We start from the raw sequence: 17,826 nt of genomic DNA, 5'->3' as shown, positions 1-17,826 counted from the left end.
ATACCATTTGACCTCCTTGGTCCCGTGGAATTCCTTTCGCATATCACCGACACCGTATCACTACTTCAAGCATACCCTGCCAAGCATGGCGTGGTATCCACCCTTCGGCCACCCAGCATACAGTCAGCACGCCGACGACGACGATCCCGATACACCTCGACCATACCATTATCTGCCCTGGAGACCAGCATTCGGTGCACGTAGGTTACAGATCAAGGACCTTCCATCAATACCAAGACAACCACACCCGGCCACACTTCGGACCCCCACTTCAGCTTCACCGACCTCGGCGCACATCTTATCAGATCAAACCACATAATCAGATCTTGTCTTACCATCCCGTCACTTTCGCACGCTGCCTGCCCTCGATTATGACCACCGCAGTCAGCGTCAAGGTCGAAAGCCTCCTTTCTCATGCTGACAAGAGCGAATCACCAGTCTCCAACCACAATCAATTGCAGCCAGAGCCCGACGCACAGCGCATGCAGACACCCAACCTCAACAATGACATCTTCCACTATCCACCACCACCGCAGCAGCAGCAGCAGCCGCAGCAGCTCCAACCAGCACATTTCGGCGACTTGACCAACTTCAATGCCTACCCGTTCGCGCCGGTCTTGAATGGCGCATATCCACTGCCCGTCATGCCGCAGCTCCCGCGCGGTGAGCCGAGCGTGCCACTGCCTCCACTTCGAGCCCCTGCCTCAGTGGCTCCAGTCACCAGAGCTTCCGGCCCCATGAGTTCGACTGTACACCTCAAGCCGCGTCCCAAACCAGGCCGCAAGCCGATCGCAGAGGATGACCGGGTCAATATCCGCCGCCAGCAGAATCGTCAAGCTCAGCGCAATTTCCGCGACAAGCGCCAGCAGAAGCTCGCCGACACCATGACAGAGTTGCAAGACAATAAGAAGGATTATGAGAGCCAAATCAACGAGATGCGCCGACAATCTGCCCTTGACGTAGCCGCAGCCAGGAAAGCTGCACGAACTGCCATGCAAGAAGCGGCGACGTTGAAGCGACGCTATAGTATGCGCGACGAACACGTTGCCTTGCCCCAGCATTCGCGACCGCCATATACGCGCCGCAATCCCAACCTCGCCGTCGACACAGCCCTCACCACCGCTGCCCCTCGCGGCTACGGCTTTGATCCGTATGTCGTCACGCCACCCACCGACAGCGCCATCAGCAACGAGATCGACTTCACATCTTACGGACGCAGACGCTCGCAACGCCACTCCCGCACTCTGAGCGGTAGCAGCCTGAACGGCATGCAGGTAGAGGATATGTGTGGCTTCTGTACCGACTCCGCTAACTGTGTCTGCCGCACTAAGATGACAGCCAACGATCCTACGCGCACTGGCGGGCCCGGCAGCTGCGAGGCTTGCCAAAACGACCCGGTCGTGAAGGCCAAGTGTTTGGCACTGTTCGAGGCCACGTCTGTGGTCGATGAGACCGCTTCTCCTAATACATCCACCATGGCTTGCGCCGAAGTCTTGAACCAGATGCAGGCTGCTTCGGCTGAAGAGGTTCGAGTCCGGGATATTCAGCAGCGGCTTGGTAGAGGCGAATTAGACTCGTACATGAGTATGACTGGACCTGGATTCGAGATCGAGTCACACACGGCCGCGAAGATCCTGCAGAGCTTCAAGACGAATGGTTCATACTAGGCAGAGGTGAGCCATCATCAAGTGTCGTGCTTGTGCTAGAGTGATCTGAGACTGACTGGGCTGACAGGTCTCGTAAGACGTCTGATGCACTGCAGTAGTTCGGTCTAAGCATCAGAACATGCTTGCCACGCATCACGTCTGGGCTACGACACGACACGAGATACATACATACAGCGACGACACAACATAAGAGCGTTTATATGGGCTGGGAGGATGGTCCATTTCTTCTTGCAGCAAAACTCTGGCGTTTGGATGCAGAAAGTTCATCGCTTCTTTCTTTCCTTTTCGAGATTCTGGTTATGACACAGCGATGCGAGAGATATCCACTACTACAGCGACACCGGCAGGTTGGCTTCCCACTCTGTCCTTCTCACCAGGATCGGAGTTCGGTCGAGGACGACTTGCTTGGAAGTCTGCTTTTGCGTGTTACTTTCACGATGCGATGCGATGCGATGCAAATGCGATCTTTTGGTAAAGCGCTAATAACTATGGTAAACAACCGGTGGCTTTGTTGACTCTCACGGGACTTATTGCCATTGGCGAGCGTCTGAGAGACCCATCGCTTGAGACGCCTGTAGCTTCATGCTTTTGTTTGCAGCGGTGGCTGATGGATGGATGAGTGAATAGTGGCTGGCTTGTCGGCATCGATAGTCTATATACTGTAGCTCCACAGCCAAAAGCACGAGTATCTCATCAATTCACGAACGTATCTCTTGTTTTGATGCCGTCTGATCCATCTTTGCGCTTCAGCATCAGCTTGTGAGATGCTTGGTACAGTTGTAGGCGGTGCAGGGGATGAGGTGTGCAGTGCAGTCCGCATGGCCGCTTTCGGCACTCCGATTCGATCGACGACATGAACTTCATCAACACTGGACGGTAATTGACTTTGATGACTCCTTGGTCCTCCCTCTTGCCTGTACCTCCACTTCCCGAGATCTCGAGACCACCTTGTCTTTCTGACTGTAGGTCATATCGATACTGCATAAGCCTATTTCATAAGAATTCCTTCTAGCTGCGACAAATCAAGCAAGGAGACAAACGTTTCGTCATGACCTCAGGACTGTTGGGCAGCATCAAATCGCTTGTACAACAGCCTCTGTCAGATACGAGTGGCCACAGCAGATCCGCGGGGTTCGAGGACACAAAGATGGGCCAACATCCACAAAGCGTTCCAGACTGGGACAATCTCAAGGTCATTCACAAGAATACTCTCCCGCCCAGGGCCAACTTCTACCTCTACGATAGTGAGAAGGATGCCTTGACACGAGACACTACTAAAGCCAGAACCCACTGTCTTTCCGGAAAATGGAAGTTCCATCTCGCCAACAGCCCGTTCGAAGCACCGCCTGGCTTCGAGACCTCATCCTTCGACGCATCGAAATGGAGCAATATCACAGTACCAGGGATGTGGCAACTTCAAAACTTCGGTAAAGGGCCTCACTACACAAACGTGCAATACCCTTTCCAAGTCGACCCGCCACACCCTCCCTATACGGACAATGAATGTGGTTCTTACGTTACCCGCTTCCGCGTACCGAAGCATCTAGAGAATGATCAGTTGAGGCTACGATTCGAGGGCGTGGATTCTGCGTTTCATGTTTGGGTTAATGGACAGGAGGTGGGGTATAGTCAGGGTTCGCGGAATCCCTCTGAGTTTGATGTTACGGAATTCTGTCAGGTGGGAGAGGAGAATGTGTTGGCTGTTAGGGTCTATCAGTTCTGTGATGGGAGCTATATTGAGGATCAGGTGAGTAATATCCATACAGCTCTGTGAGATGTAATAGATATAGTCATGCCTGCTGACCTTCTGTAGGATCAATGGTGGTTGAGTGGGATCTTCAGGGACGTGTTCCTGCTTGGAATGCCGAAGAAGGTGCATCTTGAGAATTTCACTGTGCAGACTGTGCTTGATGAGCAGTATCGCGATGCTACGTTCAATGTGGACGTCGAGACCTCGGGGGGTTGTAAGGTGGGAATAAAGCTTCTTGATGCAGAGCGTCGGGTTGTTGTAGATGCTACGAAAACTGTTAGTGAGGACAAAAGATCAAGTGCTGACTTCAGCATTGCCGTCGACAATCCGGAGAAGTGGACAGCTGAGACGCCCTACCTCTATACCCTCGTCATCTCGCTAGATGACGATCAATTCACGACTCAGCGGGTTGGCTTTCGTCAAGTGGAAATCAAGGACGGACTCCTGAAGGTCAATGGGGAGCGCATCGTGATAAAAGGAGCGAACCGGCATGAACACCACCCTGAGTCTGGCCGCACAATACCGTACGAGTTTATGAAGCACGATTTGCTACTCATGAAGACTCACAACATCAACGCCATACGGACGTGTCACCAGCCTAACGATCCGCGGATGTATGAGCTTGCAGACGAGCTTGGGTTCTGGGTCTGTGACGAAGCGGATCTTGAGTGCCATGGCTTCGAGACAATAGAGGACAAAGCTCTCCCTGAGGACAAACGTAAGCTGCCCTTTGCGGAACGCCAAAGGATCACTCGAGATGATGCCGCAAAATGGACTAGCGATAACCCAGACTGGAAAGATGCCTACGTCGATCGAGCCAAGCAGCTCGTACATCGGGATAAGAATCACCCTTGCGTTGTTATATGGTCTCTAGGCAACGAAGCGTTCTATGGCCGCAACCATACCGCGATGCGTGACTGGATCAAATCCGAGGACTCTACGAGACCTATACACTACGAGCCGGATCAGGATGCCGAACATATGGACATGTACTCGCGCATGTATCCTCAAATCTCTGAGATCATCGACCTAGCCGAGAATGAGTGTAAGAAGAAGCAGAAGCCACTCGTGCTCTGCGAGTATGTCCATGCCATGGGCACTGGTCCTGGAAACGGGAAAGAGTACCAAGACGCTTTTTATAAGTATCCTCATCTACAAGGCGGCTGGGTATGGGAATGGGCGAACCACGGACTGCTCACCAAGACTGCGGACGGCACCCCTTATTATGGTTATGGTGGTGATTTTGAGGATGTGCCTAATGATGGGACATTTGTGATGGATGGAGTATTGCAGTCGGACCATTCGCCAAATAGTGGGTTGGTTGAGTATAAGAAGACTGTTGAGCCTGTACAGATGCTGGACGGTGATGGTGAGAAGGTCAATATCATCAATAGGTTCGACTTTGCGACGCTTGATGGACTGAAGTGTGTCTGGTCTGTTGTGTGTGAGAAGGGTGCCGTGGGCGATGTGGGAGGCGAGCTGGGGTTGCCGAAGGGAATTGAACCTGGTTGCTCGGCTACGTTGACTCTGCCTAAGGTAGATGCCAAGATTGACGGCGAGACGTATATGTTGCTGAGCTTCAGACTGAAGGAAGACACGCTCTGGGCGAAGGCAGGCCACGAGGTCGCCTGGTGTCAGACTCAGCTGTCACCAATCTCAAAGCCGCAAGCCGCAAAGCTTGAAACAGGCGAGCCACTCAAGACGAGCGTGAAGGCGACTACGCTTTTGATCGCAAACAACAAGAGCGAATGGACGGTGGACATTGCACGCGGTACTTTGATAGGATGGAAGAAGCACGGCAAGGAGATTGTGTCGCAGCCCCTTGTCCCAACCTTCTATCGTGCTCTCACAGACAACGACATTCCACAAGACGGCCGGGAATGGAAGGAAGCTTTCCTACATCTTGCAAATACACAGACACGAAGCGTAAAATGGCAAGAATCTGAGGGTGCAGTGACTGTCGACATGGAACAAAGGTTCGCGCCACCAGTCCTCTCCTGGTCAATCGACCTCACCACTCGCTACACCTTCGGCTCCGAAGGTTCGGTCCAGATCCATATTAAAGGTGAACCCAAGGGCAAGAACCTGCCCAAAACACTCCCCTGCATTGGTGTCACGCTCGGCTTATCGCCCTCGCTGAAGAAAGCCGAATGGTTCGGCCGTGGGCCAGGCGAGTCCTACAAAGATATGAAGCTCTCGCAGAAGATTAGCCGTCATGTTGTACAGAGCGTTAGCGCCCTATGGACTGGGCCCGAGTATCCGCAGGATTGCTCACAGCGCACAGACGTTCGGTGGGTACGATTCTCTGAACTGGCAGGCACGAAATCCTCTATCACAGCGGAGTTCCTTGAGCCAGGCGAGCCTTCTCGGCCGACGACCTTTGATTTCTTGGCTTCTCACTTCGATGTCAAAGACATCGATGAGGCGGGACATCAATATGAGCTGGAGAAGACAGCGCAGGAGGACGTGATTGTGAGACTCACTGCTGACCACCACGGTCTGGGCACTGGGTCGTGCGGGCCCAAGACATTACCTCAATATGCACTGAAGGCTGAACCATTCGAGTTCCGTGTATTGCTCAGCTAGATAGCGGCCGAGACGCCATGGAGCTCGTGGTGTCTCATCCGTAGCGAGCATGAATGTAGTTCCACGAGTTTTGTGTCCACGTCACGAATGTGAGCAGAGTCTACGATAGCACCAAAAGCCACGGTTGGAAAGCTCTAAATGGCGTCTGCTGATCGGTGACAGGAACAGAACATTGTGCTTGTGCTACTTCCATCTCTGCGACATTCGAACAAAGAAATCGCGCGGCCGAAGCGTCGATCAGTGCCACCCGACCATGTCTCGATCAGAAGAGACCTACAAACGTGCCCGAAATGCCTAGAAGGAACCAAGACATGGTGAAAGTTGGCGAGGTAGAATGTTCTGTAATATTGACGGCGTTCTTGACAACAGCGTCGTGTCTTCCACACGTGTCTACCACGAGGCAGGGGCCACGATACGAGCGACATTGTGGCTATCTTGAGGCCCAAAGCAGGCGGCCACGCGCAAGCCCCCGTTGTGCGCAAGTCGTCGATGTTACTGAGCACGGAGCTGCGATATCGAGGATATATATGAGCTCGTAGATCCCAGGTTTTCAAATTTATCAGCACAGTCCAGCATAATCAGGCAGTAGTAAAAGCAGCATCTTCGACCAACATTCACTCGTACAGTCATCCCAACCATTACAACAATTACCAATCAATCGACTTTCCGCAATCGACTCAACCACCTCATCACAATGTCTGCCACACAGCAACTCATTGTCCGGGTCTCGAACCCAACGGCCCGTGCCTCACTTTTCCTCCTCCGCATCGAGGAAGCAGTCAAAGGCATGGAAGGCGAGATCGAAGTAATTCGCATCCCATCCCCCGCTTCAAGCCCAGCTTCACCATGCTCCCCCAACTCAAGACGCCATGCTTCAATTCAACTGCCCACCTCAAAGAGAATCCAACAATATTCGCCAGCGCAGATTTCAATCTTGCCACCATCGCCGCCACTCACGCCCAGTCCATTGGAGGATAAGGCCCGACCGTGGCCACTGTAAGTGTAACAAGCTTGATACACCAAAGCCAGTACAAACACTGACCGTGAAGTAGCTGCTAGATATGACGAGCTCTGCAAGTGGGGAGTTGAGGTCGGCACGGCATGGCGTCCGGAACTTCGGCGGATACATTCGGATGTAATCCTCTGCTTTCCTTTCGGTGTTTCGGCATGCTCGGTAGATCGAAATTCTTGTGGCATTCCGATCAGATGTAGATCCGATCAAGTTCCCAAGGCCAATCAATGACTGTTATCAAGTGGCTCTCACTGCACGGTACACCCCATCGTACAAGTTACAGCCGATCGAGTTGTTGCAACCGACCAATGCCATGCATCGCCACTTCTAGCATCGATCACTTCGTATATCTGTAGTAGATATGTCGACGTCATTCGACACTCAATCATCGATCATCGCACTTCTTTCAAGTCCTTGTGGCCTTCCTCAGGCCTTCCATCATATTGATAAGATTATCAATCAGAGGCGGCGACCTAGTCTCATAATGATTCCTCCGCATGACCTGCACAGCGGCCGAGACAACTTCATCGGGTCCGCCAACTAACGCGTAACCTTCACTGGGAGGCTTTCCGACCCAAGTCCTGATAGCTGCACTACCTTTCCCATTGATGATCCATCGCTGAACACCACTATCGTCGGGTGCATCCAGCCAGGCTGTCACCGAATTATTAAGCATCGCTCCTGGCTCAGTACTGCGGGTGATGATGCCATAGGACCAGAAAGCTAAGGAGGCTTGATAGACCGCAATGGCTGCAAAGTCGCAAATCAGACCCTGACGAAGGTTGCGAGCTGCGCGTATCACTTGGCCGGCATGCCATAATGCTTGCCGCGCTGTATTGGTACGGGTCCACTGCACCAGGGACGGGTAGACTCGTCGAGCTTCTTCTTCGCCTTCGACGCCGGCGAAAAGATGGACGTCGTCCAGAGACATGTGCAAATGCATGAGTAGCAGCTCAAGTATGAGCGTGACCTTGGCATCTTCGACCGAGCTAACACGGAAGCATTGCAGCAGCTTCGTGAGCTCAGCATGTCTCGAAGCCATGAGCAGATTGCTATTGCACCACTGGCTGGTGTAGTCCTTCATGGACGAGTCAAGCTGTCGATATTCCCAGATCATGCGCCAGGCCGCGCCGAGCAGAGCCATGCTGGCTTGACGCTGATCAACATAGATGTCCTTGATGGCAAGAATATCAAGATCTTGTAAGCAGTCAACAAGCGAAGGCTGCCGCTCATGTCTTGGTGCTTGGCTACGCATGTATGTCGCCTTCCATGTCTCCGCAGAGGGCGAGTGCCAAAGCATTTCCGATTCTGGCAAGGGAAGGTACAGCTCGGCATACGAGATCAATGGACTGCTCAGTAATGACACGGAGGCTTCCAGATCATGTCGGAAGAGGTGCAACGCGAAACGCTTCCGTGACTCCTGCCGCACCCATTGACGCCATTTGCTCTGCAGCACCTCGCCATTGTCTTCCGCGTACGGTACAATGCGCTCGTATGTACCACGGCGGAAGAAGCCACCACGACGAGCCATCGTGACCAAGACCTGCTGAAAGCCCTCTGCAAGTTCCATCTTGCGACTGTCGCCACTCCACAGGCCAATCTTAAGCTGCAGTAGAGAAGCTTGCATAATCTGCAGATCTCGCATCAGGGTATTGTCTTCCTCCAGCTGGACCTGGACGGCAGTACGGATAGCCTCTTGTATGGCGTAACCCACCTTACGAATAGCGGCATCGGGCGTGAGTACAGCTCCGGCTGCGATAATAGCTGCTAGTACTTCGGGCCGAGTCTGTCCTGCCAGTAATGTCGGAGCGTGGATCCAGTGCTTCGCATGCGAGCCTGGTGAGGTCAACGAGAACTGGAACAGACTGTCGAGTAGGCTGATAGACGGAAAGCAAGCGACAGCTCGTGGTATGCTGTTCGGCTTGCAAGTGCTCAAGATCATGGCCAGAATCTTATCACGCGAAGTTTGCGATAGTGGCTCGCAAGTCACACGTCGATCGATATCGAGTGTCGTAGGTGTCGGTAGTGACAAGTTTGCTTGTTCTGCGGACCCCGAGTCTTTTGAAAGTGGTCTGAAGCGCCAGACGGAAGCTTTCGGCAGCGCAGTCGTGTCAATTGGGGGCACCGGAGCGGACGTAAAACTCGGCATGATGTCTGATCCCGAGGTCGGAAAACCAATTGATGGCGTGCGTAGGTCGAAAGGATTGGCGTTGTTATATGTATCGAGGAATGTCAAATCAAGATCGTTGAGCTCCATATTGGTGTCGACACCAAAGTCGAACAGCTCGCGGGGCGTCCATGGACCCGTTTGCTGGTAATCTACCACTTGCACGCCGTTCGGGGCTGCGTTATTGCCAGGTGGCAGCATCTTGTCTCTTAGGTAGTCGAACATGTTGTTCCCAGGCTGTTGAGGAGGCATCATGGTGCCTTCCATCATATTCTGCTGCTGAGGAGTAGTACTAGCAGCGCTTATCTGAGGAGGCGACATCTGTGTGGGCGTCATCTGCATAGGCGGAAGTTGGCTAGGATGAGTCCCTGACATGGATGATCGGTGCATGGAGGGCGCTGGCTGAATAGATTGCATCTGTGACTGCTGGTGGATGTTGTGCTGCTGCATCGGCGGCAGTGTATGCAAATGCTGCTGCATATTGTCATATCGCGTCTGATGGTCCTGGGCATGCATAAAGTTATTCTGCTGTGGCGACTGGGTCATCTGATCAGGTCCTCCAAACGCGGCGGTGGTGAAATTACACTGGATGTTTTTCTTGGTACATCTCTTACAGGGCTTTTCTTCTTCACACTTCAGGTGGAGCCCTGCACATGCTTCACACGCTTGAGATACGCGGGAATGCTGTATCATGGTCGGTTTCGCTTGCGGATCGTCCTTACTGTGGCCGAGGGTATGCCGCTTCAGCAAGTCGGCGCGCGCAAACGCTTTCGTACAGACCTGACACTGGTAAGGTTTTTCCTGTGTATGCATGCGAACATGACGGCTGAGATGATCTAGACGCGCATAGCTTTTGGCACATTTCCCACAGCTGTATAGTCTCTGGCCATTAGTGCCTTCCGACTTGACACTCAAAGTCGCATCACCACCACTAGCATCATTAGTTCGTGCCCGTTTCTGGGCGGCTTCATCGTCGACGATAACGTCCTGGGGAGCTCCAAGCCTTGCGCTCCCATCGTCAGGCGAAGGATACGCCATAGCGCTGTCGTCGCTAGATCTCCACAAGCTTCCTGGCGTTGTGGTGGTAAGGTGGGCACCCGGATGGAACAACGAGCGAGAGCAAGTGGAGGGGAGAAGCTGAATAACACATTCCCCGCACATGGCCGGCACGTGCCTTCATGGATGCCGTCCCTGCGACTTAGCACGGACCACAATACAACGACACCCGCGCAAGCCGTGTCGGATAAGCATTATTTGCTCTAAGCCGATCAGGGCAGAGTATAACCGAGGATTGCATGCCCCGAATGACGGTACCGTCCGAATATGGTCGGCTCAAGTCCGGCCTTGTAAAGAGGTTTTGTCATTTGGTCGACTTCGAAAATGAAAAATATGTTACACATCGACTAGGCAACGAGAAGAAGCTCCACTATGCATTGTTCCTATACCTCAACCCCAGATGGCATCCTTCTCCCTGCTCCCGCCTGCTGTCTCTGGGGGACTCGTCAGAGTATAACTCCACTTCTCCAAGCCATCCACAAATAATCTATAATGTAGCACACTTTGGTCGCTCGTTCTAGGATTGCTAATACTGACGGCGCCAAATTTACTGTTTCCATCGGGGATGTATTTGATGCAGACGTCGCTAAGATAGTCTTCGCTGGTACTCGACTCGGCGTAAGTGCGAATGGGAAGGTAGAACATGTTGAGCGGCGAGGCGGAGAACTCATGCACAGTCGAAGAGAGAGGCCAGCGTTTGCGGCGAGTCAGCAGACCAGGTTTGCCATTGCCTTGTGGTGCCAAAATCGGACTTCGTGGGTTGAGAGCATTGGCACCCACTCCTATGGGGCCAAGACCGATGATCTCTTCTTTGCCATCCGGCGGTGGTGGGAAGGCAGTAGCGGCGAACTCATGCCTATCACCAGAGAGAACAATGACGCCCACATCACCACTCTGCAGACCGACATCCCACATAGCTTCCAGGATGACCTGACGCTCTCCCAGATATCCTCGCCAGGTGTCTTGTGCACCGAACCACCAATTTTTGGTGAAGGGAATACTGCTGACCAGTACCTTCCACTTCACTCCATTGGATACCGGTGCTTCCAGCCATGCTAAGAGATCTGCGAGCTGTTGTGCACCAAGCATCGTCTTCGTAGCATCTCCAGTGATAGGGTCCGAGCCATTGGTGGCATCATTCGGAGACCGGTAGCGGCGTGTATCTATCATGAAGAATGTCGCAGGACCTTGCGTGAAGGAGAAATAGCTCTCGCCTTTTCTGACTGCAGGCGGATTGACAGAAGTATGATAGTGCGTGTAAGGGTCGAATGCGGCGCTGAAGATGCCCGTTGTGTTACGATCCCAGTCATTGGCTACCTCATGGTCATCATACACATGAATCCAGGGCAGTTCCTGCGTAGCCGCTGGCCAGTCGGGAGAAGCATAAATCTGGCGATACTCACGGCGGTAGTCTGCTAGACCACTCCCATGACGACGCGGCACATCGATATAGATAAAGTCTCCGAGGAAGAGCATAAATTGTGCTTTGACGTATGGCAGTACTTGTGAAAGATATCGTAGACCTTGATTAGAGAGCGTGTGCGAGAATGGATTGTAGGGGAAGTTGTTCTTCAGACACGAGGTGTGCAGGAAGGTGAAAGTGCCGGCTGAGTCGACCCGCTGTGAGATGTGCCCGGTCCTTGGGGCAGTAACAAAGTAGCCTGTCTGATTGTTGCTTGCGGCCCACTGGTACCGAGTGTCCGACGCAAGCCTCTTGAGCTCGAGCGTCCCCGTAAAATCGGTGCGGTCATCAAGCCACTCAATGCTGCCAGCTGGAATCCATGCAGTGTTCTGTGGTCGTCCTCCATGAAGCATGCTGTATGGAGCATCAACGTATCGATAAGACACTGTCACCGGGTATTTGTTCGCGTCCGGCTCGCGAACGAGGATCTTTGCACTGTGATCAGACACATAGCCCACCCTAGCCATCGATAGATCATGGGCTTGGTGAAAGTAAGTGCCACGGAAGAGGAAGTCAGCGACCATAGCGACGAGAGCCAGATTGACGGCGAAATTGATAGCACTCCATAGAAGGCTCGTTGGACTTGGTAGTCCAGTGAGTAGAGTCTTCAAGACCTCTGGTTGCTTCTCCTCGAGGACGATCGTCTCCTCGACATCTATTTCTTGAATGGGCTCGGCGACCACACCATCACTATATTGTGGGTGCGCCTCGTCGAAATCTGCTTCGGGAACATCCTTGGTCACGATGTCCAGTTCATCCGCAATGACAGTGTATGGCGAGGTGTGCGTCAGGTTGTAGGTGAGACTAGGAACATAGACTGCCAATAAGGCGAAAATTGCTGGCGGGAAACCCTGGTCTGGTCAGTTCAGACCATCAAGTTGTCGACTTCAGGACCATACTGACTGGACCAGGGATCTAATACAGGATCTGTTAGCGAGCTGCAATGGTCGCTGTTATAAGCAGAACGTACCCAACGTAGAAAGATGTAGGCGCCCAAACGAATTCCGATCGAGCTGATGGCGGTCGCGTACCTCGCCACTGCGTTCATGCCAGCGTCTGACATGTTCGTCGTCGATCTAGACGAGCAAGATCATCGCCCTAGCCAGGCACGCCAGGATGCTCTTGAGAGTCGCGTTGTGATGGAAGCTAAGCGCGTCAGAAATGACATCACGGACGCATTGACCATGAGACCAAAATGCATATGTTGCGCGACCATACTCGCCGGCAGAGCGAACAACTTAGCTTCTCTATCTATGGCAGCCATCTCATTGCCGATGCGACTTGACAGGCGTATTGAATGAGAAATCGGGCCACATCATTCTACATGCCACCGGAGAACGAGTCTGATACTTTTGCCAGCAGTGTTCTGTAGCACAAAAGTCATTCCAGTCCTGGGGTCAGCGACGTCTAGTATTAGCTCACTTTCCAGTGCCAACTCGGAAACGTCGACGACCTGCTCCATGCGTTCGAGGCTTGCCGATACGCCAGAGATAGTACATGTGCCCTTCTCATATGCAGAATCGGGAACGATGTGCATCTCATGATACACAAGTAGCTGTATTTCCGCATGCACATGGTGCTTCATATCTCGCCATAGTTCGCATTCGTGGTTTTGGACGGCGATGACCTTGGTATTCCTGAAAATAGTCCGATGCGAGTGGGCGGCTGCGGTGAAGTATACACATATCCGATAGTAGTTGGCAAAGGCCTGAACATGCCGAACTTCCTTTCGCTGAAGAGTTTCAGGATCCACACCCGGTGCCTGGAGTCTTCCAACTAAGGACACACCGTCCACTGAGAGGTGATACGATGCTACAATCACATTCCTGACAGCTGAAGTCTCATGTCCCGGTATGGTACGTTCACATACCCGGATCATATCAAGCAGGCGGCCCATGAGCTGCAGCGTAGCCTTCCTTCCTTCCGTCGCCTGCGTGGCCTTTCGACCCTTAATGCCTTTTATCAAGGCTGCGAGCCTCCCCGATAACGACACGGCCTCTCCAAAACGTCTCTTCGAGTATGAGGACGAATTCACGCATCCCAGACGTTCTTTCATCCTCTGAACGTGGAGACTGCTGACTTCTGTCAGACACTGCTCGAAACAGGCCTCTTTCGTGATCACTAGGGGTTTTAAGCTTAGCGGCCGCGTGAAGATATGTCTAAGCTCACCATGGGTTGCGCGCTGCACAAGTAAGGGACAAGGTCGTGCGATGCTCGTTTCAATGGACTCGTCGATCCGTCCATTAGCTGCAATGTGGATCTTCAAGCCTGATCCATCGTCGCCTTGCTGCAGAGTCGCTGCAGCTACGCACTCCGGTAAATCGCGCCAAGCTGCGAGGAAGGCGAAGTCCTTCGCTAGCTGACGCTCCGTTCCTGGTGGGAGGTAGTACGATTCGTCGATTGACGACGGGCCAGGTTGTCGGCCGCAATCGATATTGATTTGTTGCGAAGGTGCTGCCTTTCGCAAAGTCAGCACTTTGTCTTCGAACGCCAAACGACTTGTGTGGTACCAATTCATGGCGGCATATGGTTTCGTTGCTAGCTCGTATGCAGTCGAGCATTTCATGTGTATTGAAAAGCCATCAGTGTGATGTTCGGGGTTACACGAGTGACTGCAGGCACTAGGTGGCATGCATGCATGATGCATGGAACCCAGACGAATCCGCTCACACTCGCCAACGATGTGACAGCTAACAAAATGCGTACCGATGCATTCTTTTGCAAATTCAAGTGCGAACCACAACGCAGCTGTCGACGGCTGCACATTGGCATATTGACTAAACTTGACTTTCGCATTCGTACTGATGATTATCATGAGCGCCTTGACGCAAGGACACCGAGACCTTACACTTCCACCATTGGCACATCCATCTGCTCCAAATCCTGCCCTGAACCCTGCTTCGCATCTACAACTGCTGCTTGCTTCGTGTAGTGCTGCGTGAAGTCGTACTCGATACTGCTAGTCTTCATTAAGAACTCCTTCAGCTTCTGCTTCGTTGGATCCTGGTTGAGCTCCTCGATGATCTTAAAGAAAGGATCGGTATCTTTCACAGTCCAGGGGTCGGTCTTGGCTACTCTGTTCAAGTTCTTGACGCTTCGGGCGTCCACGTACTTGAGGAAGATACCTCTTCGCACGTCTGCGTAGGTGTCGAGTATGCTCTGGTCTGCGAGGCCTTTGTAGTAGCCTATCAAGCAGTCTGCCAGTCCACCGACATCAAGGCAGGCTGTCATACAGCCGTAGCCGCCCATGGGGTTGTTTACCTGAGAAGATCGTCAGCATCTAGTCATATCGCCAACACCCATTCCCTCCTTCAATTGTACTTACATGAGCCGCGTCGGCAGCGAGAAGGATGCGACCTTGGCGGAAAGATTTCACACAACGATTGTGGATCTTGTACATGTTAGTCTGCTCGATTCTGTATTCATTCGGATCAGGATGACCGGGTAGTATGGCCTTGAAGTGCCAATCTCGACGTATGAGATACTCTTCATCAGTCAGACCAGGTACAGGGTCGCCATATGTGACTCGCCATAGCCCGCCGTGGCCACGTCGAGCAACGAGGCCCCAATGATCTGGATCCACCATGTAATTCCCACCCTCCCAGCCGTGTTTCTCGAAACCATCGTAGAAGACGTTCTGAACTATGAATCGGCAATCGAATGTCTGACCGGGCCAGTCGTGTCCAAACAGACTCTTACGTACTGCACTGGCTGCACCGTCGCATCCAATTAGATAATCTGCCTGTATTCTCTCTTCCCTCATCTCTTCGCCTTTGTTCTTGTCTCCAATCTCAACATCTACCCATGCTCGATCGTTATCCTGTCCAGTTCCTGTGACTCGATGATTGAATCGTATATCAATCAAGCCCTTGCCCTTCTCTGGGTCCATGCAATGCTTATGCATGATCTGGATTATCTCTCCCAGCTGCAGCACAGTCATACGGTCTTCTTCGTCCTCAACTATGCTCATATCGATCTCCACCAGCTTCTCTCCATCGGCTACCCTCCTCCAGCAGATCGCTGGGAATTTCGGTATCGAAGCAGCACGGAAGTCAGGAAGCAGACCAGCCCGTCTGAAGATGCGTGTCGCTGGAACGCCATACTGGGTTGCTCGCAGACGTGTATCGAGCCAAGGCCATGCTTCTAGCACAAGAGATGGTATATTGTGCTGCGCAAGTAAAAGTGCCAGTAAAAGTCCAGACGGACCGGCGCCAGCGATCAAGATCTTGGAGAATGGTGGGCTAGCGTTCGAGACCATGTTACAGATCCTGTCTATTAAGTAGACAATTCCCTATATCAGTAGTTATGCTAGGAGGTATCCCAGAGTCAGGGACAAGTCGCAGTGATGAGGTGGTAGAAGGGCTGAGTTTGAGTTTGAATTACGGCACTCGAAATGCAGACCTTACCATGATTCTTATGTCTTGCTTCGAGAACGAGCGAATTTCACATCTCGAGCTCGCATGGTCGCTGTTCCGGCTGCGACGGCAACAGTACCATAAGCAATTGCTGTGGTGGAGAGCGGTGATGAGCACCAAAACGGCATCATGGGAAGGAGGAGGAAAGCTTGAAATCACGGAAGAGTCTCCGGCACTTCTAGCTTTCGCCAGAAGCAGTGTTGTCTTCACATCCCACAACATCAGCTGCCTCATCTCTAGGTCACTTCTAGGCACTGCAGACGAACGGCATATGTTCACGGACGCGTGATCAGAAGCAGCACAGATCGGTGCCGAATACCCCTCCACGGGAGACCGAAGCAACAGAACCCATGGATACCCAGCATACGACCTCGGACTCGTACATATGGTGCATTCTAACAAAGCACGAGGACGACATAGTTGCTCGGGAGTATGCCGTCTGACCCGACCAGCCTTCAGCTCTTATTCTTGTCCGGCCCGCCCACCACTGCCTTGACATTCGCGAAGTCCAGCTCGTCTAAAGTCTCTTCCCAAAGCCTTTCAACGACCTGCCTGCCCTCCTGCTCGTACATCATCGACGGGTAGCTGTCCCGGCATCAGCAAACTGCTCAAGAATGACTTACAGCTGTACGCGGACTTACGACATATTCCTGAAGTTCATGAGGAAACTGCCATGGCTCTCCTTGCCTTGCACGCCAACCGCATCGATGTAGGTCCACGCAGCTTGCTGTGGGCTGCGAGCTGCAAGTCCCAGAAGCCGAAGTATTACGTGGAAGACCACACCCTTGACTTCTCTCTGCAGCCCTGTTCCTTTGGTATAGCCAGGCTCGACTGCGTTGACGATCACTTCCGCCGGATCAATCACTTCGCCTAGCTTAGATGTGAGCATGAGCGAAAGTGTCTTGCTGACCGCATAGCGCTCTTGGTTTTCTGCAATGCCGAACTTGCCATCAAGCTGATCGAAGGAGGTCAAAAGTGGTACACTATCGCGGTTCTTGAATGCGGCTACACATCCCAGGAACGAAGATACGATTGTTAGCCGGCTTGGCTGCTCTCGTATCAATGCTGTCTGTTTTAGCACTGGGAGCAGGAGCAAGCTGAGGAGCGCTGTGGAGAGATAGTTGACTTGAAACACTTCCTCGTGACCAGTCGAATCATTAATGTTCCAGGCCGTCTTTGCAAGTCCAGCGTTCAGGATTGCGATATCCAGGCGAGGTAGCTCATTGCAACGCTTTGCAAAGGCACGACAGGAATCGTAGTCCAACATGTCCAGCGGCCAAACTTCTATCTTGACGCCAGCATGCTTCTGGCGCATTTGTCTGGCGGCTGTCTCGCCTTTCTCCTTACTCCGTACGGCTAGGATCAGGAATGAGATATGATGTTCAAGCATCACCCGAGCACATTCGAGCCCGATGCCAACATTACTACCAGTAATGACTGCTGTTTGCTCATTGAAAGTCAGGTCCTTCGGCGGAGGCTTGAGTGTAGTCTTGAACTGATTCTCGATAAAGCGTGTGAACTGCGGGCGGTCGTCTGGACCGATAGAGATCGAGGACATCGTCAAGGGATGGTAGAAGCGGATGCAGGGCACGATTTCCTACCTGACGTGCTTGTGGCATACTTAAGCCTTATGACGGACGGAGTCGCATCTTGTGCTCTAGTGCCGTCGCCATCTGTGTGGTCAAACGTAACCTTGAGCATCATTGTATCG

General features: G+C 52.6%; 7 protein-coding genes across 7 annotated transcripts; 2 read left to right on the top strand and 5 right to left on the bottom strand.

The window, feature by feature from the left end:
• Window positions 1-85: 85 nt before the first annotated feature.
• Window positions 86-1,667, top strand: LTS14_000026 (uncharacterized protein; the record flags this gene model as incomplete). The annotated part of the gene is made up of 2 exons (XM_064832741.1): window positions 86-200; window positions 439-1,667. The coding sequence occupies 2 exons, from the start codon at window positions 86-88 to the stop codon at window positions 1,665-1,667; spliced, it is 1,344 nt and encodes a 447-aa protein (XP_064699010.1).
• Window positions 1,668-2,715: 1,048 nt separating this feature from the next.
• Window positions 2,716-6,003, top strand: LTS14_000025 (uncharacterized protein; the record flags this gene model as incomplete). The annotated part of the gene is made up of 2 exons (XM_064832740.1): window positions 2,716-3,414; window positions 3,481-6,003. The coding sequence occupies 2 exons, from the start codon at window positions 2,716-2,718 to the stop codon at window positions 6,001-6,003; spliced, it is 3,222 nt and encodes a 1,073-aa protein (XP_064699009.1).
• Window positions 6,004-7,421: 1,418 nt separating this feature from the next.
• On the bottom strand, window positions 7,422-10,220 carry LTS14_000024 (uncharacterized protein; the record flags this gene model as incomplete). The annotated part of the gene is made up of 1 exon (XM_064832739.1): window positions 7,422-10,220. One exon carries the CDS (start codon window positions 10,218-10,220, stop codon window positions 7,422-7,424), a length of 2,799 nt encoding a protein of 932 aa, XP_064699008.1.
• A 408-nt stretch (window positions 10,221-10,628) lies between these two features.
• LTS14_000023 (uncharacterized protein) lies at window positions 10,629-12,763 on the bottom strand (the record flags this gene model as incomplete). Its single annotated transcript, XM_064832738.1, has 2 exons — window positions 10,629-12,551; window positions 12,671-12,763. 2 exons carry the CDS (start codon window positions 12,761-12,763, stop codon window positions 10,629-10,631), a joined length of 2,016 nt encoding a protein of 671 aa, XP_064699007.1.
• A 252-nt stretch (window positions 12,764-13,015) lies between these two features.
• On the bottom strand, window positions 13,016-14,218 carry LTS14_000022 (uncharacterized protein; the record flags this gene model as incomplete). The annotated part of the gene is made up of 1 exon (XM_064832737.1): window positions 13,016-14,218. One exon carries the CDS (start codon window positions 14,216-14,218, stop codon window positions 13,016-13,018), a length of 1,203 nt encoding a protein of 400 aa, XP_064699006.1.
• A 326-nt stretch (window positions 14,219-14,544) lies between these two features.
• LTS14_000021 (uncharacterized protein) lies at window positions 14,545-15,958 on the bottom strand (the record flags this gene model as incomplete). Its single annotated transcript, XM_064832736.1, has 2 exons — window positions 14,545-14,961; window positions 15,026-15,958. 2 exons carry the CDS (start codon window positions 15,956-15,958, stop codon window positions 14,545-14,547), a joined length of 1,350 nt encoding a protein of 449 aa, XP_064699005.1.
• A 612-nt stretch (window positions 15,959-16,570) lies between these two features.
• Window positions 16,571-17,673, bottom strand: LTS14_000020 (uncharacterized protein; the record flags this gene model as incomplete). Its single annotated transcript, XM_064832735.1, has 2 exons — window positions 16,571-16,700; window positions 16,757-17,673. The coding sequence occupies 2 exons, from the start codon at window positions 17,671-17,673 to the stop codon at window positions 16,571-16,573; spliced, it is 1,047 nt and encodes a 348-aa protein (XP_064699004.1).
• Window positions 17,674-17,826: the final 153 nt, after the last annotated feature.

This window comes from Recurvomyces mirabilis (genome assembly GCF_035927965.1).
Source record: "Recurvomyces mirabilis strain CCFEE 5264 chromosome Unknown scaffold_1, whole genome shotgun sequence".
Classification (NCBI taxonomy): Eukaryota; Fungi; Ascomycota; class Dothideomycetes; order Mycosphaerellales; family Teratosphaeriaceae; genus Recurvomyces; species Recurvomyces mirabilis.
This window is presented reverse-complemented; position numbering and strand designations above follow the sequence as displayed.